This window comes from Alosa sapidissima, chromosome 17 (assembly GCF_018492685.1).
Source record: "Alosa sapidissima isolate fAloSap1 chromosome 17, fAloSap1.pri, whole genome shotgun sequence".
In the NCBI taxonomy this organism is placed as follows: domain Eukaryota; kingdom Metazoa; phylum Chordata; class Actinopteri; order Clupeiformes; family Clupeidae; genus Alosa; species Alosa sapidissima.
In genome coordinates this window covers 17410049-17437807 of record NC_055973.1, presented here as the reverse complement: position 1 = coordinate 17437807, position 27759 = coordinate 17410049, and the positions used below count along the sequence as shown (strand labels likewise).

The window sequence follows — 27759 nt, the reverse complement described above, 5'->3', positions numbered from 1 at the left end:
AGAAGGCAGTGTCAATGTGTGAAGGTTCATCTGCAGTGAAAGTATGGTGTTGAGGAACAGGGCACATTTACCCATGCATTAACCCAAAACACCATTAGCTCATTTTTAACACTGTAGATAATATTGGCCTGTTGTTGAAAATATGTCAAATATGCAGATCAATTGTTTGCATGCCCCTTTCACCATTTCATCACTATCAGCAGATAGGTTTATTTTAGGCTACTGGCACTATGTCTTTCAGGGGCAGTTGTTCACTGAGGAAGTGAGAGCGTCTTCCTGTCTCTGCTTCTCAACCAATCGAGTATGTCTAAAGAATTATGTTGTTTCCAGTCAGCATTGATATGCTTGTGCTGTTAAGTTTATTTTTGTCAGAATTTGTTTGACTGTACAGCTGTCAACAGATCAGGTAAGGAGACAATAGTCATGACTATAGTTTGATGCTGTAACTGGGTATTCAGGAAGTATACAAAAATGAACTCAACATACAATATAATTTGCTTTTCAAGGTGTTTCTATTGCAAACAATATCACTGAGATATGATTCTGGTCAGAGAACTTATTTTGTGTGGATGTTTTCTTTCATGTGAGTATGTCTTATGTTCACTATATAATTCTCAATTTGTTTCTTCATTGACATCACAATATTTTCATTGACCATTGACCATGAAAAATAAAAAGTATCAAGTAAATGCTGGTCTTACATCTTTTGGCTACAGCTGTTATATATTCAGAGTACTCTGTCAAAATGCCTCCAAACTTGGAAACAATCCATGGCTCCTGCATTTTGATCCCATGTTCCTTCACCACCAAGGAATCAGATGTGACAAGTCCCGCCACAGGGGTGTGGAGAAAAAGGTCCCAGTGGTTTCAAGGCGGTGTTGATGTGTTCAACTCTTCTAAAAGCCAAAACAAACTTCAGGGAGAGATACTCGGTGACCTTAACCAGCGGAACTGCACCTCAGTTTTATATGGTTTCACAAAAGATTATGAGGACAAATATTTCTTTCGACTGGAGAGCAATGTGAAAGTAACCTTTACTGAGTATGTTTCGATCAAAGTCAATGGTATGAAAAATTTAGTTTCCAGGAAGACTTTATTCTCTCTTTATTGTCTTTATTTGTGATGTGTACTTAAATGAAATGGACAAGCTTTATCAAATGTTTCTGAATATGTTTATAATACCTGTGTACTGTCTGTAATCTAATTTGCGATTCTGCAAATCTTGAGACTTTTCCCATAGCCTAATATTCTAAAAGGCAATATACTGTTCATGGAAAAATCTACCTGTACCAACAACAGAAATGCACGTAAGGTATAACTTCCACCTTTTCTTCCAGATGTGCTCCCTAAACCACACCTGACCTTGCCGCAGTCCATTCAGGAGTGCGTCCTGGTTAGTATGACCTGTACGATCTCTTCCCAGGCCCTGTGCCCCCAGGATCCCCCAACTCTGACATGGAGCCCACAGCTCAACCACAGCAGGGAAATCCTGCGGACAAAAGAAGATGGCACTCTGGAAGTCATCTCTGTGCTGAGTTTCATGCCCTCATGCTCGGACGATGGCCTGAATGTGAGCTGTGTGGTGACACACCATAAAGGCGTCACCCCCGTCCGGGAGACCGCGCTGCTTACTGTGTATTGTGAGGTTTTTCAGCTTCACACATGTGAAACCAATGTATGCTATTTCCATTATTTTCTGCAACCCTCTCAACTTCCATTTCCTCTTTCAGTCTTTCATATTGCCTTCTTTCAGATGGACCAAAGAATCTTTCTGTGTCACTGAACACCTCACAATTTGAAATCGGGAGTCCCGTCACATTATCCTGCCTTGGTGTATCCAAGCCCCCTATAGACAATTATAGATGGTTCCGGAACACAAGTGGTTATCTGGAGGAAATGGACTGGACATCCCAGAATTTCACTTTCAATGTAACTCACAGTGGCACTGTTGTGTACTACTGTGAGGGAAGAAATTCAGTTGGAGCAACCAACTCTTCAGGGCTGGAACTAGAGAGTGAGTATTAGACCAGTTAGGTTAATAGCCACTGTCATATCTGAATTTATTGGAGGAGTGTTGTTGATTAGTGTGTAATTTATCATTTTGTAGTGCCAGCCAGTGCACATTCGAAACCAGGATGGTGGCTGCTAATAGCTGGTGCTGGATTTATCCTATGTTTGCTTGTTGTTGTCTTATGCCACAGGTAAGATTCTATGTATTCATGAGTCTCATTATCGCTGCTGTCGGGTGGAAACCTTGTATCTCCAAATACATTAGTGTTCAGGAAATTGAAAAAAAAAAAACTGTGAAAATATTTCAACATTGTGTTGTCAAAAAAAACCCCAACAACAAATATGAAGTTACAAGGTTTCCATCCGACAGCAGCGACATGTTTTATTAGAGTTATTTTTAACATTGTCACTCGGACTCATTGCCAGATGTTTTAGTTTTTGCAATCCTATCAGAGTTTTGTTCCTACCATGGTTAGATTTAAAACATTAATTCATGTTCACTGAACACCCTATAGACATAAGAATCCACAGTCACAGCAGCCATGCAGAAGGGAGCTTGATCTTAAGGGGGTATGTACAGTGTCTCTTCATCTACAGCCTGTCAGATAAATATAAAATCTAATCTAGCCTGATTTTGTACAAAATGTTAACAATTCACAGACAATCATCACTTTGCCACTAAAGTTTTGCTTTGCTGTAAGGGTCATTAGTAGCTTTTCATAAATCTGGTCAATGTTCTATCTGTCAGAGAGTGGTGGACCCAGATATTTACATCAACGTGACAGAGGAGACCCTCCACAAAGCTGCAGGCCTCTCAGAGCCACATGACAGTGTGTATTGCAACCAGTTCCAAGCAAACAACAGTGATTTTTTGTCACAAACGGATAATGCCATTTATGCCAACCACTGATCATTGACACAAAATTGTTTGATGCATAGCATGCCTTTTTAGTGGTCTGCATAGCCTATAATGTAAGCTAAACCCACGGTAGTGTAAGTTGAGTATGTTGATCCAGCACCTGTATCTCAGAAACTATTCACAATTTTTCTCATGACCCTAAATTTAATTTGCATGTACTGAATCTTAATATTACTATAGCTAGGGTAGCTCTAGGCTGCTAGACTGAGCACTTTTCCCAATATGATGCATGGTTGTGGGGAAAGTTGAACCAGAGCCTTGGGGGTAAGTTGACATGGAGGTTTCAAATTTGTAGACACATCAGTTGTAGTATTTATTTTATGAATACCAATACAATCTCATGGTGAGACTTAATTACTAAATACTGACTAATAACATGGAAATAATGTTGGTAAAAATGTATTATTTATATTCACAATTTTTAATCGTAATTTAAATTTACTTAATTGTTTTCTCAGATGGGTCAACTTACCCCTTATGTGATGTAAGTTCAGCCACAAGACCCCCTAATATTGTTGTGTAGTTGAGTCAGACACACAAAGTTTCAAATTATGGCACATATACACAAACACATATATAAGGCACACACACACACACAAACTCAAGCACAAACACACACCACACACCACACACACACTCACCCATTTACTACTGTTTTGCATGTATCCACGCTGGGCTTGTCAACCAGATAGCCGTATATCGGGCTAATAAATATCTGGCCACTTGGTAACGTTTACGTCTTTCCCATTTTGCTTTCAGCTCAGGATCAGGCAGACAATCGCTAAGATTCGCGGTTTGCGGCCCTTGACAGTGACAGTGCATGCCTTGACAGCTCAACATGCTGGTTTATTAGCTGCACAATTTTTCTGACCCCATGCTGCGCGTACACCCAACCTAGGCTCTAGATGATTACAAACATTGAAGGGGTCTATACTTGCAATGCAAATACAGATGTATTGAGGTGTCACCAAAGAATGCTTTGTTCATTGTTGCAGGCTTGTCTTAGTGAGGTAGTGCACAAACGTTTGTGACTTTGTAGAGCAGGGGTGTCAAAGATACGGCACAGGGGCCAAATTCGGCCCGCCCGCAGATTTCATAGCCCCCCCTCAGATGTTTTGGGCAGGAAGGAAAATGATAATAGATATTCACATCCAGTTGTTATTGTGTAATATGCATTATCTCTATGATAAATAATAATAATAATAATATTAATATAGCACAAAGAAAAACATGGAGAAAAAGGAACAAATTTGCTGCACCAACAATGTTGGTAGCCATGTATATATGCTGGTAAAAAAGAAAGAGACAGAGACAAATCTGGCCAACATTTTTTGTTTAGAGGCTAGGTGGCATTTCTTTTAAGTTTATTTTCGGAGCCTTTGTCTTTAAATTAGGTGGCATATATTTATGTACATATATGGGGGAAGAGAGGGTGGGAAAAAATTAAATGTGTAAAATGCCTGTAGTAGCCATGACAGACCACGGGAGGGCAGTATCTTGAAATATAAAATCAATTTATTTGTCTTCAATGCAATGCAATTTTGGCCCATGGTTAATTAGGTTTACATATTTTATTAAGCTAGTAAGAGTTGACATTCATTTAGTTCAGTGGCAATGAGCACACAAATTCTAGACAATGTCAAAAGTTACAAGTATCCCGTTGCCCTTATGTTCTATCAAGTGCTCACTGTAAAAATAATGGCTCGTAAACATTTTCATCATTATTGTTTACAATCAATAAAAATATGACCATTCCACACCCACACCCAAAATGTGCTTCTTCTGAGAGCAATCCATTTGCCAGTGAATTCGCTTGCAGGGCTATTTGAAAACACATGAATGTGAAAACATACTGAAGTAGTGAAGTACAGTTAGCTAGTGATGCCACTAGTGGATCAAACAATTGTACATAGACATACCTGTCATTTCTGAAAGGCTGAATATCTACTTTGAAGTATGTTATCTGTGGTGATGAGATGAGAAGTTGCTTTCTTTTGTTTTTGGTTAGTTTTGAAATATTTTATTCTCTCAACTTCTATCAGTGGTTCATTTTAATATATGTTTAATTATCTTAAACCTTGGAAAGCACTTTGGTATATATCACAAGTTGTTCTTAAATGTGGTATAGAAATAAAGTGACTTGACTTGAATTAACCAACAGTATTCACCCACATTTTGTAAAGACATAAAGTAAAGATATGATATCTCCTGAGTAGTTCTTGAAATATGTTTATTTCATTTGCTGAATTAATGTAATTAAGTGAGTAACAGCGAGGAGACATCACTATAAATCAACTGAGCATTAGTGCACAAGCTCAGGTGATAAGTCAGAAGCCACACCATGACTGCTGTCTCCATACACCTTCACATCAAAGGTCCTCTCATTAATAACCCAGCAACTTTATACTGTTACATGTTAAGGTCATGAATGTCCCAGCAGGGATGTAGGAATCCAGGACACCTGAAATGGTCCCTATAGTGTAGAAGGATGGGTGTTTGTAAATTCATGTTTTGGATGACTTCACACAGTTACAATTGATCACTTGAACTATCCTTTCTAGTTTTAAGACACATCACTGGTTGAATACACCTCCACCTCACACAATGTGAGGAACTCTGACCATCCACGAATGACCACAACCCACAGTGACCATCCATCCTGTTACAGCTGCAGGTCTTAGAAAGCCCAGCAGGGATATAAGTGTGCCATGCACTTCCTTCTCTTCTATCACTTTCTCCTCCTATCACACTTTGACATGTCGGCACTCTTATCCAGTAATAGTATTATATAATAATTCTAAGGTCTCCTCTGCACTGTAGCTTGAATGTTATTCTCCTTCTGTAAGTCGCTTTGGATAAAAGCATCTGCTAAATGAATAAAGGTAAATGTATCATGCACACCTGAAAAGAGTTGCTTTCTGCTGAGCAGTATGTTGTTCTTATCAGAAGTAAAAACATGTGATGTGGTACACCACTCACACTGGATCTCCATAATTTCCATGGAAGTTACCAATATTAGTTCAGCTCCATTCAGTCTCTCTGAGCAGCAGTCTCCTCTGTCGGTAATGATCACAGAGGCTTTGTATTTCTTAAGCAAATCGACTTTCCACTATGGGTTAGGATGATGAACAGTGTGCGCAAGGGTCTTGGTCATTGGAGTTTTTCAGTTACCATCAATGGCATTGAGGCGTGTCCCTGAACCTCTACTTGGGTCACCAACCAGCTCCAACAGGGTTGCTTTTCCACAAAGAGCAACATTATTAACTATTCAAATTAAAAGAGTGACATGTTTACCACACATTGTCTTTTTATGGTTGTGGTGTGTTTTGTGATACAGAGAGAGTGTGTTTTGAAATTATAACCTATTCAATCCAAAGCCAAGCTAATTACACACAACATAACACACAACATAAATAAACACAACATAGTACACATTACTTTACCCAATATTACCTGTAATGACCATGGCAGTTGTAAAAAACAATGGAACCAAGTCTTTGTCATTTGTCCTATAAACCTATTCTGAGTAAGTAATTTCCTGAAATCATTTCCTTTCCTCAATTCCATTAAGAATGACAAATTCCATGCGATTTGTGATTTATAATCTGAGGCTTATGTGCAATTACTTTGCACATATAGATGATATAGATTCAAGCTATGTGTAATTCCTTTTAGTAGATCCTAGGGTTAACCAATGAAGAAATGTAAAAAGCACCGATAATGTGGAACATTTTAAAAATAATAAATGGTCAATTTTCTGTTCAATTTTCTTTTTTACCTTTCTTTGATGGTGCCGCCAAGTAGTGCCAAAAGCCAGATTAAACTGAATTAATTAGATATAATGGCGACAAAACAATTTAACCATATATAGATATATAATGTTTCTTATATTCATATTTCACCAAATAAGATGTATTGCACAGGTATATCACCCCTTTTATTCCGCACCTTTTTGGACCGTTCTACTGCTCTGTTTTATTATGGATGTCTGTGCACATAAATAGACACTCTTATCTCTCTTGCTAACATTTGTGAGTCCAGTACTTATGACAGAAGGCTATGACCGCTCAAGTATACCAACACCTGACATCAAATCACCAATTGAACAAGATTGCATTGTTCAAAACAATTGTCAATTAGATAAGATAGTACATCCTCTGATCAGATCAATCTAAAATATCTGCAGTCTTTCAACATATATTTTTGTGAAACCTACTGTCTGTGATAAAAAAAAATGCAGTCAGAATCTAGAAAATAATAAGCGCGTCTGGTGACAAGCTTTTCTACATTTACTTACAGGACAGAGTGAAATTGCTGACACCACCAGTAATGAAACGTTCCATTTCTCATTGTATACCTACATAGCATACATTACTATAAGCAAACACACAAGAAAACATTTTCATCTGGGAATCATTTTGTATCACTCAACACCACTGGGGGTGTGGTTAGGACGAGTAACAACCACCCCCCCCCCCCCGCCCCCGCCCCCAAGAGCATTATAGTACTATATATTCGACCTATATTAAAACTATTGCCTGTCATAGGGCCCAAATTTTAGCAGCGCCCCTGCTCGGCACTCAGGACGAAAAACTAAACATGTGCCAACCCAACCACAAATGGTCTACTCTAGTGCCCTCTGGTGGCCATTGCTGTCCTGGGCCAACTGTGTTGTGAACATTTCACATCATTATTTCTTGATGAGCCTATTACAGATCCATACATAGCCCCTATAAGGGGACATGAGCAAAAAAAAATCTAAAGTTTAGTTTCATGTGCTCGTGAAACTTTCATGTGCTCACCTGAAAGTTTCACGTGCGCACATGAAACTAAACTTTAGATTTTGTTTTGCTCATGTCCCCTTAGGGGCTCCGTAGCTTCACCCGTTGTTGTAAGGGAGATTTTTTGTGATTTATTACGGAATAATACTCTTGATGTTTATATGATACTCTTAGTCTTGTTTATGTGATACATTTGAGCATTATTAATGAATAATATTCTCAACTGATGTGAACACAATGACAAACACTAGAAGTAATTTCAATACTGACATACCCAGTATGTGGAGAATGAACAGAGGAGACAGTGACTAATAGATGAGTGTGAATGGCTTTCTTAAGAGTGTGTGTCAGTCCATTCACAAGCAGCACACAACACCCATCACAATGCTTTCATAAAGAATAAAGCATGCTATCTTTGCAAGATATATGATTAAATGGCTAATGGTAATGGGGGTCATTTGTGTCCTGTACACATTTAAAATAGTCTACGTCTGTGTCTAGTTGAAGTCTCTGCTGTGTGTCTGTATTAAATATATTTATTCATATGCATCACATAGTATATAATGCAATGTGTGCCTGAAAGAGTTAATTTCCCCAGAAATGCGTGACACATTATCCATATTTCTTTGTATCCTTTCCATTTTTTCTCTTTAAAAGGTGTGAAACCGTATTTCTCATCATAAGCAATACTATCTGAATATGTTTGTGGTGATAAATAGGAGATCTTTCACTCTTGCTATTAACTGGTAAGAACATCCTTTCTTTAAAAGCATGGACGATATGTTTGAGAAAGTTAGTCAAAACGTGAAATATTTTCAATTGTTTCGCAATAGGATATGATGATGTGTACTTTGATCAAAAGTGGTAATTTGAAGATATGAAATGATTGATGACGATTAGATGATTATTTGTCATACTATTTATAGGATATGTGGATGTTTGAGATTAAATCTCACTTCATATGCAGGACTACCCCATAACCTCAAAAAAACAAGTAGACACCAATTTCTCTGTCATATGTTGGATTAAGTATGAAATTGTTTTCATACCAATGCAATTGTATTGTTAACAATTTAACAAGTTGTTTAGCAAGCTAAAGTCCTTTGCAGATTGATGGTTTAAACAGTGAGAAAACATAAAAACAAAAAACCTAGATATTAAAAAAGCATTGCACAATCAGATCATAAAAGGTAATAAAATATATATATATATATATATTTGAAGTAAATTATTGGATCAGTGTTTGACCTGAAAAGACACACACACACACACACACACACACACACACTCAAAAAACATTAAACAAAAAAATGTGAAACTTCTATGTCAGACAAGCCTAAAGTGGTGAAGACCATACCACACCTTACTACCTAGTAGCCTAGTCTGAACAGTAGTGTTAACAAGTCATCTGACCTTGGGGATAGGTTCTGGTCCATGAAAGGGAATTTTGATAGCCCTATAGGCTGTATACATCAGCAGTTAGGATATGCCCCATAATTCTAATTGAATGTTAATTTCTGGAGGACTGTCTGGGGAGAAACAACTCACATCTCTTCTACATAATACAAACGTCATGTTCTGAAAGTGTTTGGAATAATGGATACTGCCACTGAACACTTTGGTGTACTTACCACTAGGGTGCACTGTTTACATATTTTTGAAATGATGGTCCGGCCGAGACAAAGTCCAATACCTGAGACATCCAACGGGACCATTTTGGGATGAAGATGGCCTCTCCTCAGTTGCAGGTCAGGTACAATGTATGTTCGACCAGTTGCAGTGACATAGTATGTATTGATATGCGTTATGCAATAAATAACAGCTTTGCTTCGGCAAAACAGTTTGCAAATGCGTTTATGGGTCTAAAAATAGTCTGTTTTGACGAACATAAATGTTTAAGACACAAGATTGTCAAATTTATCAAAGCAAGTAAGGGATCATGGTAGACTGCAAAAACAAGGATTCAAAACCATGCAAGTCCACTCACAACATGGTATGATTATACCTTTTCGGACTCAGAAATACTTTTGGCACTTCAGTGTTTTCAACACGTTCTTTTCGCAATCCGCAAAAGTCCAAAGCCATTTTGACCTGGCACCCTGTAGGCAGTGTGCCATGTTATGGAGATTAATGTTACATAAGACGGCCAGTTCACGCTGATAATTACAAAATTGAGCAGATTATTCACTGTCAATTTTCTATCGAAGTTGATCCTTTTAACTATTTTGGGATTATATAGCCCTATAGTGTTCGTGTTTCCCTTGTGTCTTAGTCCAATTGAGTTCTAGACAGTTGTGTACTAATGTTGACAAGGCCTATGTGAAGTAAACAAAACTAAATTTGGAATGCACAGGGACAGATGTAGGCTAACGAGTAGGCCCTACATGTGATTGGCATTTTCCATGACAATGTAACTTAAATAAATAATACACTTTGTTGTTTTTTACCTGGCTGTGCAAAAAAAAAAAGAAAAAAAAAAGTTAATTGTTGACCGTGATGAGAGTATAGGTTATATTGATGAACTTCTACAGATAAAACGAATGCATTGATGTAGCCAAAATGTTAGGAGAAAGTTTTCTAATTAATGTGTTCACCACAGCAGTTCTGCAGGGATAATTAAGTAGACCACCTGTGGACAGCCATTCAATTTAGTCTTAACCTGTAGGTCTATCATTCATATAAGACAACTGCTGCTGAAAAGACATTGATGCAATGCTCCCAAAATTCTTCTCGTGCTTGTAACAGTAAGTGAGGCCCCCCAAGACCTAAAATTCAGCAACGTCCATCAAAGCACAACGGTTGAGAATTGGACACTAGGAAAAAAAAAAAAACGAAAAACGTTTTTATCTTCATGTCACCTTTATTCTTGGCTCGAAAAGAAAGATCAAAGTTTCCGCAGATGAAAAGAGCCCGTTCTCTGCATTTAAACCCCATTCATTTGGCCCTCTTTTAGTAAATTAAGTAGCAAGCCACTAGGCAAGCACGTTAAGAGTTCAACAATTATGGAGATTCTCCAACGCAAGCTCGCTGCCTTTAATTACGCGTCGGATAGTTAAAAAGGGTTCCTTTTTAGAGAGCATCACAAAAGCATCCTTTGCAAGCATCCTCAACACGGTGACCGCAAGGAACCACAGAGTACTCATTATTAGCCTACTACTGAATAGCCTATGGTTGTGAGGGGGGGGGGGGGGGGGGTGTTGAGGTGTCGGCAGACTTAAGAAGAATTCAGATATACAATATTTTTTGGAATAGTTTTATTGACAAAATAAAGGTCATATTGGCTTTCAAAGTGACATCTACATTTGTACAAATTTACAATATTTTATAAATCTCCTTTTGTACAGAATTTACACATTTGTACATTACATAAATACACTTTATCCTTTAAAAACATTAATAACCCGTATTATATTTGGGCGCTATGACATTAAGGCTTATTTTGAAACCATCTTTGATATTCGAAGTTGTTGTGAAAGGTACTCTGAACTACCTGACACCGTGGTACAACTTTAACATTACAAAAGTTTCACTTTGCAGTATGCACTTTTGGAGAGCAAACCATTCTGAATGATTTGCAGCGAGGCGGTTAGCCTACTCTCAGTTCAGTTGACCAGAAACTGATTGTAGCCTGTCAGGGATGTTAGTGGATTGGAATTAAGTAGTGGTCATGCCAGGTAGCATCCATCTGTAAAACCAGTCCCCCAAACGCGTTCTTATGGAAAACCAGCAATAGTTAATTTGTATGCAAATGTCAGAGACAGGCGAATGGGCTATCTCCACAACAATTAGCAGCCCGTTATGTTAAACCTGCGACAATGGCATCTGCTTGGGGCAAGACACTGAGCTTGCAGTGCCCGACCTCCAAGTTAATCCTGTGCTTACGTCGCTGTACATTGAGCCACTGGTTCCTTTGCTCCCCCAGCAGCAGCGCGTACAAAAAGTCCGCCAGGACTCCAGCGTCTTTCCAGACCAAATCCATACGCCAGACGTGATACCCACTAAAAGGCACATAAAGTACTTCAGCATAAAGACGGCATAGTCCGGCTTTTTAAGGTCCTGCTCCATTAAGCAACAATTGTGGCTGATTTCCCAACTCTGTCGGTTGTGCTGCTCATAAAAATAGCACGCAACTATAATGGTGGCAGGTACAGTGTAGAGCACTGTAAAGATGCCTATTCGGATCATCAGCTTCTCCAGTTTGTCCGTTTTTGTGCCACCTTGTTTGATGACACTGCGGATTCTGAACAGTGACACAAACCCTGCCAAAAGGAACATTGTGCCAATAAATAAATAAATGACCAAGGGTGCCAAAACAAAGCCCCTGAGATTGTCTAAATTCTGATTGCCCACATAGCATATCCCTGCTACTGGGTCACCGTCCACTGAACTAAGAGCCAAAACTGCAATGGATTTCATGCTGGGGATTAACCAAGCAGCCAGGTGAAAATACTGTGAGTAACTTGCAATGGCCTCATTCCCCCACTTCATGCCGGCCGCCAGGAACCATGTGAGCGACAATATCACCCACCAGATTGAACTGGCCATCCCGAAAAAGTATATCAAAAGAAACACAACAGTGCAAAGCGCAGGGCCAGTTGTCTCGTAATGTATGTGTTCCACGTCATACTCCCGGTTGCACGCCACCTTTTCATGTCCTGCGATTAGTCGAACAATGTAACCGATGGAGACAAACATGTAGCAGGCAGAGAGAAATATGATTGGCCTCTCCGGATACTTAAATCTTTCCATGTCGATTAAAAAAGTGGCTACTGTTGCAAACGTGGATATGAAACACAACACAGACCACAGTCCAATCCAGAACGCCGTGAACGTTCTCTCGTCTTGGGTGAAATAGGGGTTGTGGCAGGGCATTGCGCAGTTCAGTGTCTGTCCAGTCTTGACACGATTGTAAAGCGGATGTCGATCGCTAATAACCGGCACCATGGGTGTACGGCACTGGCAGCCCGGTTCGCAGGGTGATCCCGGGGGTTTGGGCTTGCTGGGTCGGCGACTATTGTTTTTGTTAGGATTATACGTCTTACCTGGATAATTGGTAGGCTTTGAAAGAACTGGAGAAACAGTGGTGGAGTCAGTTCTGTTATAGTCCATACAAAGAGTGTCTGGAGTCCCTTGCACCGGTAGCAGGTCGCATCTCATGCGGTCTGGCCACGGGAAGCCGTACTGCCTCATCAGCGGCGCGCAGCCTGCCCTTGCCCTCTCGCAGACACTCCGGCAAGGCGGTAGCGGTTTCTTGTAGTCCTCTAGGCAAATAGGAGTGTACATGCTGCAGAGGAAGAATTTGAGATCCGGTGAACACTGTATTTCTACGAGAGGCCAAAACTGGTGGACCTCCAAGCCCGCTTCGTCTTGAGTGTCATGGTTGAACTGGTTTGGCATATACGTGTAGTTATATCCTATTCCTTTACACAAAGGTACAGATATTTCTTGACACGTAATCTCCTTTGCAGTGGTACCACTCGAGCTTTGCAAAATACCGAAAGCAAGTAGCAGGTAAATTCCCAACAGGTAGCACGCCATCCTTATTCAGATAATAAGGTCTCTCCTCTGTTGACAAAACAACTGCGTTCAAGTCCTCCACGTCTGGCCGCTTGTCTCGGTATAACGCTGTCCAATTAAATATTGAAAAGCGAATCCATCTCACCGCACTTATTTGGCACGGAGTTGCAACCAATTTGCAAACCGTGTACACGTACAGAGGAGGAGCGGAGAAGAAAAATAGCCCTTAGGCGTGCAGTCAAAATGGCTGAGGATATGAGAATGAATCCGAGCACCGGCTATTCTCCTTGTTCGCGGCGTAATCCACAGCACCCAGGAAACAGCTGCCTTGCCTCACGCTTTAAGGGGATTCACTCGTTTGCTGTCTTTGAAAACGGGTGGAAGTTTTGAAGTTAACTGCCTCTCCCGCTAAAATACGCAATCTACATTTGTTGCGTGTATTAACTACGCGTCTTCCCATACAAATCCGTGCGGCTGATGGGGCGCTTTGCATATTTATACGGCAGGCTGCAGAGTCACACCCCCGCGCTGGATGGTCTAATCAGTGAACAGCAGGGGCGGAACATTGGGACAAGTCAATCAAGTTTCCTTATGGTACTCTATTTCGGTCTTTGTCAGCGTTGCTCAGGGACTTGTTAAACTAAATAACAATCGTTTATCAGTAATTATCCTGTGCAAATATGTGTTTTTAAACTCAGTCGGCATATAGGCCTACAACAATTGCCTACCCCAATCTTGAATTTTCTCAGATTTGTAAAATAGGTATCTTGTTTTGGAATCAGTTTTATGAAATTAAGTTAACCAATTGCACGAATAAGGCTATATCAGTTCGCTTGACATGTGGTGTTAAAATGGCTACATTCTACTTTTCCTACATAATTTGTTACGAGCGCTTCCTATTTTGCCGGTTAATTTGCGTTTGATAGGACTTCCAGGGGGTTGTCTTCCACGCCGAATGGAGTGTTTATTTTTTTAATTGAGGTGCTGATGTTTCGTTTAGCACCTCTGCATAGGTCTCACGCAGGGGGCGTAATTACTTGAGTACTCAGAACAAGCCCAGCAGTTTGTAAAACAGGGCCACTGTGACAACCTACCTCCACCCCCAACAGTGTCCTCCATGGTCAGTGGAAAATACAGATTTTGCTTTTCTGAAATACCACTGGATAAACAGTGTCAACGTTAGGAAACCTAGTGATAACTACATTTGACACTTAATTGTGCAACTCAGCATAACATTGTAATTTTTGCATTAATTACACATCTTAGCCTGTAAACAAGTTGTGTTATTTATTCCTATATGTTTTAAAAAGAGGACATATTTGTTTAGAAACCAATCCAAATCTTTTGTCATACTCAAAGCCAGATTCTCGGGGGAACCAGCCAAGGACAAACAGGTGTCCAGACTGAAGCTTGTAATAAAATCAGCAGATAAATATCAGCATAGCTCATACTGGTCATCTCTGTTACCGCTCCCCATATTGATTAACACAGAGATAGGCCTTAGCCTCAGAGTCCAACTGTTGAATTGTTGAGCCATTCACCCCCAGCTCCCTCAGTCTGCTTTTCAACCCCAGTAAAACCTCCACAAGCCTCCCTCCAAAGGAGGGTTGAATTACACATCATCCCTACATTCCTGTTCTAAGAGCCTAGAAATGGAATTAGTGCATCTGTTCCAAAGTTAATTTTCAAATTACCACGGACTGTGTATGTGGCAAGGAAAACATATACAGGCAGCATTTGAGGTCGAGTATTCAGTGGTGTTATGTTTTTTTTAATTATTTTTTAAGACTAATTGCAATTTTTTAAAGTAGGCCTATACCTATATTTTGTATTCGTTGTAAATCTGGATGTTTGTTTCAGCTGGTCAGTGGGTCGATCATGAGCAATATATCTCACATAGTTTACAAGTCTAGGTCTACAACTAATAGCATTTCTAATAAAACTGAGGCAATTAATGAAAAAAGCAAATAATAAACCTCTATAAATGTGTAATGGAGGAACAAACAGTTTGTTTAGGAGAGCACATCTTCTGTAATGACCTCCCCACAAAGTAAACTAATGTAACAATACAGAATAGCTAATGAACCTTCTAGTTTGTATGCGAACCATTCAAATTGTGTTTATTGAGAGGGCACACAATGCAATTGGATTGAATGGTATGAGGTCTGACATTACATATGTGTGCCTTTCAATTAAGGCAAGTTTGGCTAGTCAGAGCAATACCTTGTGCCAATTAGTGTTTGTGATAGTATCTTTGCTTTTGTTCTTTAGTTAATATTCGGTGTCTCGCTCATACCCACACACAAACACACACACACACACACACACACACACACACACACACACACACACACACACACACACACACATACACACAAACACAGTGAGAGGGGGAGAGAGAGAGAGAGAGGGGATGTAAAATATAAATAGTCCACCACACTGACTCCCTTAGTCTGAGAGACAGGTAATGATTCACAGCAAACTCATGCACTTACTCCTGATTTATGCCTCAGGGTGGGGTTACTGAGTGACAGGGGAGCATGTGAAGAAAGACTGCCAGGGCAGGTCTGTCGATACACTATTTACCTACGGTCAAATGTGTAGTTTAACCTCCATGAGCTGTGAGTTGTTGCTTGTCAGTGGTTTTGTATTTTGCTGTTACTCTGTCAGCATTGCCAAACAATCAAAACGATCAAAATCAAATCAAAAAGACAACCACCACCATGGTAAATTTCAGAGAGGGGGTTGGCTGTTTCTCCCTTGAGCCGGCAACTAAGTCAATTAACAGACTGGTGGCAGATACGTGTTGTGTTTACGAGTTAATTTACCATGTTTGTTCTCTACACAAGCTCTTCTTAGGGGAGGAGGGGGGAGGGCAAGTTCCCAATCCCCTCTTCAACTCAGCCACCCCTCCACCTTCTCTCGGTCCATCTGGGTCTGTTTGCTTTGGGCTTGGCTACTAATCAGTTTCATGTTGGGGGGCTGGGCTACAGTTCAGGCACCCCCATCTCCCAGTGGATACCCTGTGCCAGGCCCTCCCCTGTGGTACCCTGAGGTGACAGAGCACGCACCCCATGAATTACCTCACCTTCGCCTCATTACCTTGACAAACAGTGCCGGCCCCTCTACTCAGTCCACTGCTGGGGAGTGACAGGCCAAGGAAATGGAGTGTTGGTTTCTCTTCCTCCCTTCCATTCCACCATCTTTCCCTCCCTCTCTCTCTCTCTCTCTCTCTCTCTCTCTCTCTCTCTGTTGTTCTTTCTTTCGTTAGACAGAACATGACATAGTCTTAAAATGTTATGGACTGTTACTGCACTACAGACTCTGAGAGTTTTCAGCATTAAAGCAGGTGTATGAGAATTAAAGCTTTTCTTTTCCGTTCAGGAAGAGCTTTGTAAAAGATCATATTTCTGTGAACACAAAATTATTAAGGTTGGGTTCCAACCCCCAGCGAGTCCAGCCCCCGATGTTTTGTCCTGAACCTGTTGACATTTGACGCCACTGACAGGTGTAATGCTGCTGTTCATCACCTTTCTTAAGCACTTGAGTCATATGCTCACCACACACGGCCGGCGATGTGACAGTCAAACACGACAGTGGAATTCTGTTAATTGCTTTTACACACACTACTGGCGACGTGATCACCCATTGATTCAGTGGAGATACACTGACCAGACAGCTGTTTACTATTATGACGTATCAAAATCACCCTGAAAAATAGAAAGGGGCCGATTAGAGCAATGTGACGGCCGTCATTCCACTTGCCGTATGCGTTGCCCCATTCACTTTAATAGATTCTATTCAATATTGCCAGTCGCCAGGCATAAATCGCTGTTGTGTTGCCGGCCGTGTGTGTAGGCCTTTAGTTTAGCACTAGACTGTGTCTGTCTGCTAACTGAGGGCACAGTCAGTAGGCTCCTAAGATATGGGAGGGACATTTCACCATACTATACAAGATTAATATGACTGAGCAGCTAGGGTATAGACAAAATTGGATTAAACAAACCTTGTACCCATTCTAATTGTTTTTCTGCAGATAAAAAAAACCACATAGAGCAGAGTTAACTGGGTGATCTAGAGCCCCTGTATTTTTGTAATGTCTAACAAAACATTTCAAAACGTCAGAATGTGGAGTTAATGGTTTTGTATTGAAATATTATTGACTGATTGATTGATTATTTGATTGAGTTTATTTAATGATTTTCAAACTGACTCCACAGTACAGAGATTATACACATTAAAAATCACTGAGGATGAAAACATAATTTAGCCTTGAGGCTTATTTTCATTGTGGTCCTCGAGAATATTTGTTATATTTTAAATTCACTACATTAGTAGTTTTTTAAAAAAATTTAAACCGTTTAAAGTTTTCAGACTGAAATGTAAAAAAAGAAACTTGTAACAAATCTTGTAACCTTGTTAACAAAATCTTGTAATAAGGTAAAAAAAATTCCCCTCAAGGTGTATTCCTCTTACAATATTCTACTCACTTTACCAAGTAGCCTACTGCTGACATAAAGGCCAACAGCCAATTCCACACAGGAGCTGTGGGACCCCTCTCTTCATCCCAGCCATCTTCTGAGCTTCTGAGCGTGTCAGAGGTCACTGAGATGCCTGCCCTGGGCTAGGCTGAGTTAGATGCTTATTTAGATGTCATGTCTTTCAGCGTCACACTGATGTGCATGGGGAACAGCAACACAGTCTAACAACTCAAGACTTTTTCAGTTGAGGTTCATTCTATACTATGGCCATGCCCATGCTATACCCATACCATGTCTCTCTCTCAACGGATTCTCAGAGAGAGAGAGAGAGAGAGAGAGAGAGAGAGAGAGAGAGAGAGAGAGAGAGAGCATGTAAAAATGGCAGCACAGGACAGTTGGAAGGCTACATCATCATGATAGAATTCTGACATTTTGGATGTTCCAGGCAGGGAGTTGGGCGGGCAGCCATCCTGTCAAACTCTTGCGCTGCCATACCGTGTCTCCTCCAGCATGCCACCCTGTGCACCTCCTGAGCTTGTTAGCAGCCGGATTAAGACATGTTTATTTATATGGGGGGGTGAGTGTGTAAAAGTGGGTAAGAGCAGCTTACTTATTCATTTCCATTGCAGGTTCATGGAGGATGACAGGCTGCGTGGTGTATGACGTGGCACTGATGCCGATTCGGAGCGCGCTCTGTTTGAAGTCGGCCGAGAGAACATCTGAAGAGAAACTGACACTGCTGTGGGCATGCAGACCTATGAAGGAGAACTGGGCTGCCCTCTCCATGCTTATAGTATGAGGACCTTTGGGTTGACCTGTGACTCAGCTGAGGTAGCAGAAGTGACTTCTCCACACACACACACACACACCACAAACACACACACACACACACACACACACACACACACACACAAACACACACACACAAACACATTTTCTACCCCCCACCCTTGCCTTTTTTCCTTATTCCTGTGGGCATCAACATTTCTTTACTGGTGTTTCTAATCATTCCGCCACGTCTTTGTATAAAGATTGGCAGGCTTGTGGATGGTTCCTGACACCAGCTGAATTATACACACAGCTCACTGGATAACGAATGGCACATTTACCTACATTACATGGATATGTGTACGTAACTGTGTCGCAGACTTAATACTGCAGGGGATTTGTGAATTGCCAGACTCTGATGAAGCAATTCCACTTAGTCTACTGGGACAGAGGAACTGCAATAGTCTGATATGAATGAATTGGTTTTAGTTTAGTTACTGCCAGAGATTTTAGAATGACTTTAACCGTGGGAAAGCCAAGAGTTTCCGTTTGAAAAAAATGGTGCCGGTCAAAGGTTTTCCGGACCTTTTGTAGCCGAGAAATCTAGACAAATAAAATTTGCTGCCAGGGCTAGTCTAGCAACTCTCCGTTGGCTTGTGAGCTCGAAAAATTAAACTTCTATCAGGCCAATCAAATCTGTATAGAGTCGTTAGTAATGATTGATGGCAGAGTTGCAACGGTTTGGCTTGAATTCCCTGCTACTTGAAAACAAATAAGATAATGTTGCTGTTGGCGAACAGTGTGACACGAGTTAAGCTTTTATTAAGTTGGCAAAAGTTTGAACTAGCAAACTAGCTCCGCTGGTGGGAAACGCATGGGACTCATAGCGCTGTCCTATTGCGTGCAGAGAGAAATTGAAAGATAACCGATTATCCCGCCCCTCGGACTGAGCACTGCGAACGGTGAGTGCCCAGACCCTACATTTTAATGTGGGTCTGGCTCGTCAGGCTAGACCTTTTGATGATATGCCGGTCAAATATCCTATTATCGCTTCTTAATGAGTCAAGTTGAGGAAAACTGGAGACAGGCTATGTAGCTTAAAGAATGACATAATCAGGCTGCAGAATGCAACATGTTCATTAGCCTGACTTAAACATGCTAAGATCTAGCCAGTCTCTATGCTGTTTTCATGGACAGCAACAATAGACCTCCGTATCCATCCAACTTCCGGTCGTCAAATGTCTATGGGAAATAACATGGCGTTTCGAAAGATCGTAACTGTCAAACTCTGTAGGTGACAAAGTAGAAAAAGCTGGTGGGCCGATTGGCCTACACACTTCTGCCATCTAGTTTCCACTGGATTTTTTGATTGTCGGTGCCGTTTAAGTAGTAAACGATTATTAATGCTAACTGGGAGCTAGTTCCGATGTACGCGGGCGGAGGAGGGCGTTAGATCTTGCTCACAACCCAGTCACAACCTAACGTGATGGTCATTTTCATGTGTGATTCATGCGTGGTTTCAGTGGTCTATAAATGTAAATCGTTTGCAAGGTTCAGCCTCTTTTCAACATGACTTAACTTTGGTTTGACTGTGCGAGTTTGTTGGCTGTTATTGAGATATTTGAAAAAGAAAGAAATTGCCGACGAAGACACTAAAGACATGACGAGATTAGATTTTTTTTCACAAATAACAGATAATGATATGCAGACTAGGAATCAGAGGCTGAATTGTATTGAGTCGATAGATTTATTTTGCATGACCTTGATCAGAACAGTAACGTTTTCAGAATGTATTAACAACCTATCAAACATGATGATTTCACGCAGGGTTAGTGCCATCTCCGTAGACAGGCTCTGGTGTCACGAACTCCATTTCGGTGAAGACAAACTATGAAACATTGCCGTTGCTATGCAACCTTGACTGGGGGAGTCGCGGCGTCTGAAGCGTGCGACTCCCCCACTTTACTTTAACGGCACCGACAATCAAAAAACCCAGTGGAAACTAGATGGCAGAAGTGTGTAGGCCAATCGGCCCACCATTTTTTTCTACTTCGCCACCTACAGATGTTTTACCGGTATGATATTTCGAAACGCCATGCTATTTCCCATAGACATTCGACGCCCGGAAGTTGGATGGATACGGAAGTTACGGAGGCGGGACTTATTCCGGAGAGGTCTATTCGCTTTGTTCGTTGTTTTAAATAGGCTACGTTTTTTGTTGCTGCTACCCACGTTATCTCCAGTGGTTAAACAGTATCACTCGCTCAGATGCGCACACATATTGAATGAGCGCTCACACCACTAACCAATGCTATGCCTCTTTATTTGATAACAAAATTAAGAAATATTTCCTATTCTGGAAAATATTTAGTTTCTTTTTCTTTCAGTCCGCAGTTCAATGATACCATTTGATTGTGCCGCAAATTATCCGTGGACCAGCAATCTCCTCATCGAGGAAGCCCTAACCCTGCAGATCATAGACAGAGAAAGCATTCTTTGGGAACAAAACACAGTTACATGTCCAGTGTAGCCATGGGTCTGTCTACACGGAGAATGACAAGTGTCTTGGTGCGGCCGCACCCCATGCAACTCCACTTCCAACATCACTGAATCCGACAGATACGCCCGACACATCTGAGGCTTCAGGCGTTACCAATTTATCATCATCCATCGCGTCTGGCCTCTGAAAAAAACTTTTAAGGCTACTCTGCCTGGGCCTGGCCATGTTTGAACCGTCTCACTCATTCGCTTATTGTTTATTAGATGTTTTAAGCGTGCGCTTCCTATTTGAAACGCAGCATGCGCATGTTGTTTAATAACTTTCAAACCCACTTTCAGAGCCTGTTCCTTTAAAACATAGCCAAAGAACGTATTCTTGCTTTAGTATAGGCCTACATTTTATGCTTATTCTCTAATTAAAATTGTGTTAGGAGGACTGGATTATTAGCCTATTTCAATCGGCCAATTTGACCGGAGAGATTTAATTTTATTGGACATTACATTTTTTTTTTCGGCCAATGTCCGGCAATTACCGGACAACGGAAACCCTGACTGTGTCTCTACCCTCTGTATGGATCTGCCATGCCCCAGTAAACTTTCACATTTGAGTTTGAACAAGCTCCTGTATTCGTGGATAATAACAGGAAAAGGATATATTTCCCCCTAATCCACAATGTCAAACCAGCGTAGTTTAACTCAAAATACCAGCTAAGGTGCACATGTTGCAGTGTGAATCAGTATGCACATGTGTATGTTGTATCCGGTGCACTGCAGCAATGCACACAGCAATGTGTGTATGTGAAGTATCTTTTTTGGCCATTTTACCTTTACAAGTAGTTGTTCAAGTTTCAGCATGCAATAGTGGCCTACTCAAAAGGAGTTTATATAGCACATTGTATTGCAAGAAATATATTGTGTGATGTGAGTAATGGGGGCTTTGCCTCAGGTCTGTGTCTAGCAATGCCTCTGGGCTCAGTGTACCTGCAATTGTTTGTGTACAGAGGGAGAGAGAGGGAGAAAGAGAGAGAGAGAGACAGAGAGAGAGAGAGAGAGAGAGAGAGAGAGAGAGAGAGAGAGAGAGAGAAAGAGAGATTCCTGAAATCAGGACTGCTAAAACCTCAGCAGTTTTACGGCCTCTGAACGCTGTTACTGACCTTTGGTCCCAAGCACATAAACATAAACCTTGACTTTGGGATAACACCATCTCAGTCCAAAGGTGCAGTGTGTTCATGATGGTTAACTACATTAACCTGATTTCACAAGAAAAGAAATGCACTACACACTTGAGTTTTCTTATTTATGCACCGAGAATTATTCATATATATTCAGGAACACACAAAGCATCTTTAATATTTAAAATAGTTTATTAGACATGTCAAATATGTTTCTCAAAATAATCTAAATTACAGCAAATATATGCAAATCTAATAATAATATGGTAATGATAGTAATATGATGGCATGTCTCTGTGTAGTACTGCATGTATGAGTGGGCCAGGGTATTGTTTGTATTTGTGTATGTCATGTAGGGTGAAGTAATGATGTTCTGTCGGTCTCTATCCATGAGTGGTAAGTGTGCTTGTTGCCTGGACTTGGAGAGCTGCGCTGACTCATTGTCCTGGAGAGTACACATATTTTTCTGCAGTTTTTAATGCTCTCTGTGCAACTTGAGGATGGGGGTTTGTTTTTTAAATTATTTTTTAAATGATTAAATATTTATAGTCTAAATATCTACAATTCAAATATCAAGAGTGCACTCCTGTCCCAACCTCACTCGCTTTGTCTTATTCATGTAGAATTATATCCAGTGATGTCTCTTTGGTGCTGAAAACAGAGGAGGGATTGATCCCAAACCATGGAACTGAGGTCAGTGTTCTCTCTGAGCTCTGAGTGTGTTCTCTCGCTTTTTAGAATGTCAAAAGAATGAAGGAATAAAAAGGCCCAGGTTCTACAACAGCTCCAGGGGATGAAAGCCATTCTCGTGACAGACCTCTCTTTAATTTGGCAAATGATAATTGGACCAATTGAATTTGCATAACGGTGTGGGGCGTTGCATGTTTACGCACTGTGTGGCATTAGCAAAATGAGATTGGGTGGTGAGAGCTGTGTGGGGCTCTTTGTTTTATTTGGGGGCTGATTGTATCAATGGAGGTTTCACTCTCAGCATATGGCAGATCTTATCTGGCCAAAGGAGGTAAAGAGTAGACTAAATGGCAAACACCAATTAGATGGCTATCTGCACTCACAGGTGATTTGCTGAGGTACTGCACTGCATAATCTGCAGATGTTCCAGGGTGTTATCTCTGTGCTGACACAGAGGACCGTCGTGTCAATCATTTAACCAATCAATGGCTACATATTCAGAAACTATCATGTGTTCCACAGCCTTCCAATGCAATGATGAAAAACAGAATATTAATAATGAGAATGGATAAGTGACTAGTGCTTTTCTTAGCTCACAAATCAGAAAAGTTGAATGAATATAAATACAATATATCATTTTACGGACTGTATCTATAGGAACAAGCTATTCAGTAAATGTGTTTGGTAAGTGCTGGCTTTGTGTTGTCTACAGTTTTAGGTGCCTATTACAGTGTCATTAATCAAGCCTAAAAATGTCTTTTTAACAGAGTGATGTCATATAATCTCATGCAGTGCCAACATAAATACATGAGGGGATTTTTGTAATGCTCTCCAAGCTTGTAATTTATATGCCACTTTAAAATTAGATATAGTCCCTGCCAGGATCAACACAGTGCTGGAGTATTTGTGGTCATGCAAACACACAGCCCCTCCACTGTCCCCTCCCAAATCAGTTTTGAAAGTTTTCTCATTTAAAACATATGTATTGCAAACATAATATATTTACACATGGTATCATCTCTATCTCTAATCTTTGCGAGGTACCATACATTGAATTATGGTACCATACAAGGACCAATGACAGTAGTAGAGAAGACAGCAGGATACACAATCTCAGTTGAATTCAACACAGAGCTTGCCTGTTGATTGTGTACTTTGAGTTGTGTAGCCACCCCTCTCATTGTATTGTATTTGCATCTCGTCATTTCCTCACAGCTATGCAAAGGTACAAAGGTAAAGCTACACACCCAAACCACGAATGTGCTCACTCTCTCTCTCCCACACACCCACCACCCTTGCTTGTTCACAGGGGCGTAGTAGTGCAGAACTAAGCTAAAAACGTATAGGCAGGGGCATATACACTTCTGAAGTGACTGACATGTGATTGATTAGAACACAACACGTACATCTAAACCCTACCATGTTTTTCTCTCTATCTCTCTCACTCCTTCTTTCGCTCTGTAACCTGATGATGGGACAAATCCAGAGAGGAATGGCTTGAGGCAGAGGCTTGTGCAGGAGAGGGTCAGTAGGAACAAAGGCCATTCAGGTAGAGAGCCTCTCACACAGACTCTCAGGCTGATAAGAGAGGGCCAGAAGGCTAATGTACAAGCACTCACATTGTGGCTGCACGTTAGACAGACCTGAATGCTGTTTTTTCCCTCGTAGGAAGAGTAGGAAGTGATTGGCAGGTGAGTAAACATGCTAAAACCCCAGAATGGACATTCCAGAAATGACTACTGGTGTTTAAAATGAACATTCCCCACACAAGGGTGGCCAAATGTGTTGTCTCAGAGATGAGCTATGAATAACAGGGCTACTGTAGACAAAAATAGTTCATTTTGTTTACCCTTGACCATCTTGTAAAAGGTGGTAGTGTGAGTGCTGTCCTGTGAGAAAGTGTGGCTTTCTCTGTTTGTGCAAAGACCTTCATTTGTCAGCAGTTGCATCCGGACAACATATCACTTTCAGCCCTCACTGCGGCAGGTAACTGGAGATGCATGAATACAATGAAATATGGACTTCCTTCCGGAAGTTACTTCTGTCACCAAATGCAATTGTATCTCAAACACTTCCAATGACCTCATAGATATCCAGTATCATGGCAGTTGTTTTGTCAAACAGAAACATGACTTTCTGTGTATCCTCACCACAACCGTCTGTTTCCCTCGATGTTATCTTTTGTTCTTCTGTTTCAGACCTTTAAAATATGTGACTCACTATTTACTATAATGAACTAAAATGAACACCGTTCACCACAAGAAGAGTGACTGAATAATATTTCAGGTTATGTAGGTTCTAGGTTTTAAACAACAATCTTGTTTTCATCATCTCTCTTGCACATTCATGAATTGAATTCATGTTCAGTACTTTTAGCTATTAGTTAATTAAAACATATTATTAACAAACAACAAACAAAAACACATTTTCAGTCAGTATAATACTCTTTGTCTCTCAAATTGTCATTCTCTTCTAAGCAGTATTTACCATTTTTGTGGCATCTAAAATAAATAGCAAAATGTAAAATATATTTGTAGAAATGGAGGGTAATCTGTGTCTGTTTGTGGATTCTCTTTCAGTCATCCCTGAAGCTTGAGTGTCTCCTTTTTGGCCTCTCCTAGCTACAAGCAATAACACACCGTTCCCTTGGTGATCCTTTTTGCCAGGGTAGCCAAGCTCTCTCTCTCGCTCGCTCTCAGCACATCACCTATTCTTCTCGTTCACCTGCAGCCACTTCATGTTCTCTCACACACGTTGTGTGTGTGTGTGGGCGCGAGTGTGTGAGAGAGAAAGTGTGTGTGTGGGAGGGAGGGGGGTTGGGTGTGTGTGCGTGCATATGGGGAGGGGGGGGGGGGGTAGGAGCAGGCAGTATAACTGGTATATATATGTATGTATGTATGTATGTATGTATGTATGTATGTATGTATACACAGGCATTTGCATTTGCGTATATTTAGTGATGTAATAGATGCTACAGAACAGTTTTGTATATAGTAGGCTATAGTATATAATATTTTTGGTATGAATTGTCTTTCACTATTTGTAACTATGTTCATGTCATTTGTTAGATTCACATTATGAGGAGATGTAATTGGCAGCCAATTTCAGTAACCCCTCCTCCATCTTTCCTCCTTTGCTTCACCCTTCTGTGTGGGTTTCAGTCTTATATCAGAAATGTCATTCTCTCCTTTGTATCTGGAGGCCTTTTGGTATTGAATGAAGCTTTCTAGATTCCTTTCCCTCCTCATGGCCACTCCAGCCCTATGCTTCTCTCTCTCTCTCTCTCTCTCTCTCTCTCGCTCTCTCTCTTTCTCTCTCTCTATCTCACTCTCTCTCTACCTCTCTATCTTTCTCCCCCCCTCTTTCTCCCTCCCTCACACACACTCACGCACACTCACACTCACTCTCTCTAGTGCCTAATTATGAAGCAGCCTCAAATAAATACATTTATTTTACAAGAGGAAAAAACCCCACATACTCTTTTTGACAATAGACAGAATTCTATTCTCAGCCACTGCGCATTGAGTGTGGGCACTTAGGGATTGGACAGGCCAGAGATTTTCTGGGTGCAGCAATTGTGTCTCATTATTCTTACAGTAAAGCAGGGGAGCTATACAGGCTATGCAATTAGCAGGCTGAGCTTTGAATAGGCCAGTTAATCAGATGACAAAGACTAGGGCAGAGCCCCCATTAGGCCCAAAGGAAGTAAGGCCATTGTCAGGGACACAAGGAATGCTTGCCGAGATGCCTTCATTTAGGACAAATTGGGCTGAGGTATAAAAAAGAGCCCTTTCTTTGCCTTCTTTCCCCTTTTTTCACTAACTTCCTGCTTCTCGGGCATTTCAAAAAACAACACTTTGGGAAAAAGCCAGAGGCTCTCACTCAAATGGACATGGCAGGGAATAAATGATAAAAGAATGAAAGGTTTGTTGTAGGTTTAATTCAGAACTTTGGTGTCTAATTTAAGTTTAGTCTTTAAAAATGATCACCTTTTTTCATCGTAACAATTTAGGCAGTTGATTAATGATCTTCACTGTAAGAAGTTACAATTATTGTGAAGCAAGGCATTACACTGTGTTTATGTTTTTTTTCATCTTTGATTTTAGAATAAGAAATGGACAGAGGCTGTTAGTGCCTCTGTGTGTGTGTGTGTGAGAGAGAGAGAGAGACAGAGAAAGAGAGAGAGAGAGAGAGAGAGAGAGGGGGCGGGGGTTATGCCCATCTAGTCTAGATCTGAAAACTGCACAATGAAGAATCTGTAAGACCTTTTAACACATTGGAGAGGGTTAGACAAGCAGAGCAAAAGCATTCAATAAAGCATTAAGCCTTTAATTATTGACATGTAATTAGCCTGTTTTTTTATTGTCATGAAAGAGGACACTCAAAACTTTCCCAGTGTTTATTCCCAGTCTTCAGTTTGCTGTATAATGGCAGTTCATTAAGTAGCCTATAATGTGTTCTTGTTGTATTAATTATGAAAAGAAAGTGTTAATGTTTATTTAAACAAGTTCATGTTTATTTATTTACACATGTTAGTTAGCATAGTATAATCCCTATGCTTGTTCACATCTTGACACTGTTTTCCATATGAATATGGATGCCCAGAGACGTGACACCTGAGGATGTCTCAAGAACACTGAACACTATTGATAGTAGTATAAACCCCTCTACAAAAAAGTTGGTCTGCTGTGTAAAATGTAAATAAAAACAGAATATGATAAATCTGCAAATCTCGTAAACCTACAGTATAGTTGCAAAAAGGAGTAGTGTAAAAAGGAGTCTGGTGTAGGCCTATAGCTTCCCTATAAGAGTCATGTTCCTCATGTTGGTCTCTAAAAACTGTACCATGCAAAGAAAACACCATATTTAGACATGCAGATCCACACACAACTGTCTTATATGGGCCCCACACAACACAACTG

General features: G+C 40.6%; 2 protein-coding genes across 3 annotated transcripts; one reads left to right on the top strand and one right to left on the bottom strand.

The window, feature by feature from the left end:
• Positions 1–267: 267 nt before the first annotated feature.
• Positions 268–23304, top strand: LOC121688993 (myelin-associated glycoprotein-like). 2 transcript variants are annotated; one of them, XR_006024745.1, is made up of 9 exons: positions 268–406; positions 507–583; positions 717–1064; positions 1338–1640; positions 1754–2014; positions 2108–2201; positions 2526–2580; positions 2759–4912; positions 23294–23304. XR_006024745.1 is itself a non-coding variant. In XM_042068937.1 (8 exons), exons 2-8 carry the CDS (start codon positions 538–540, stop codon positions 2918–2920), a joined length of 1269 nt encoding a protein of 422 aa, XP_041924871.1. In that variant the 5' UTR covers positions 268–406; positions 507–537; the 3' UTR covers positions 2921–5755. The 2 variants fall into 2 exon arrangements, 1 of the variants encoding a protein (XP_041924871.1); XM_042068937.1 differs by lacking the exon at positions 23294–23304 and having other exon boundaries at positions 2759–5755.
• Positions 10958–13682, bottom strand: fzd8a (frizzled class receptor 8a). Its single transcript, XM_042068936.1, has one exon. It carries the CDS (start codon positions 13246–13248, stop codon positions 11512–11514), a length of 1737 nt encoding a protein of 578 aa, XP_041924870.1. The 5' UTR covers positions 13249–13682; the 3' UTR covers positions 10958–11511.
• Positions 23305–27759: the final 4455 nt, after the last annotated feature.

Excerpts from the sequence above, each read along its gene's own strand:
- LOC121688993 (XM_042068937.1), top strand. The coding sequence starts at position 538 with ATGATTCTGGTCAGAGAACTTATTTTGTGTGGATGTTTTCTTTCAT. Across the intron at positions 1,065-1,337 it reads TGTTTCGATCAAAGTCAATG|ATGTGCTCCCTAAACCACAC; the intron begins GTATGAAAAATT and ends CTTTTCTTCCAG. Across the intron at positions 2,202-2,525 it reads GTTGTTGTCTTATGCCACAG|ACATAAGAATCCACAGTCAC; the intron begins GTAAGATTCTAT and ends AACACCCTATAG.
- fzd8a (XM_042068936.1), bottom strand. The coding sequence starts at position 13,248 with ATGGCGTGCTACCTGTTGGGAATTTACCTGCTACTTGCTTTCGGTATT.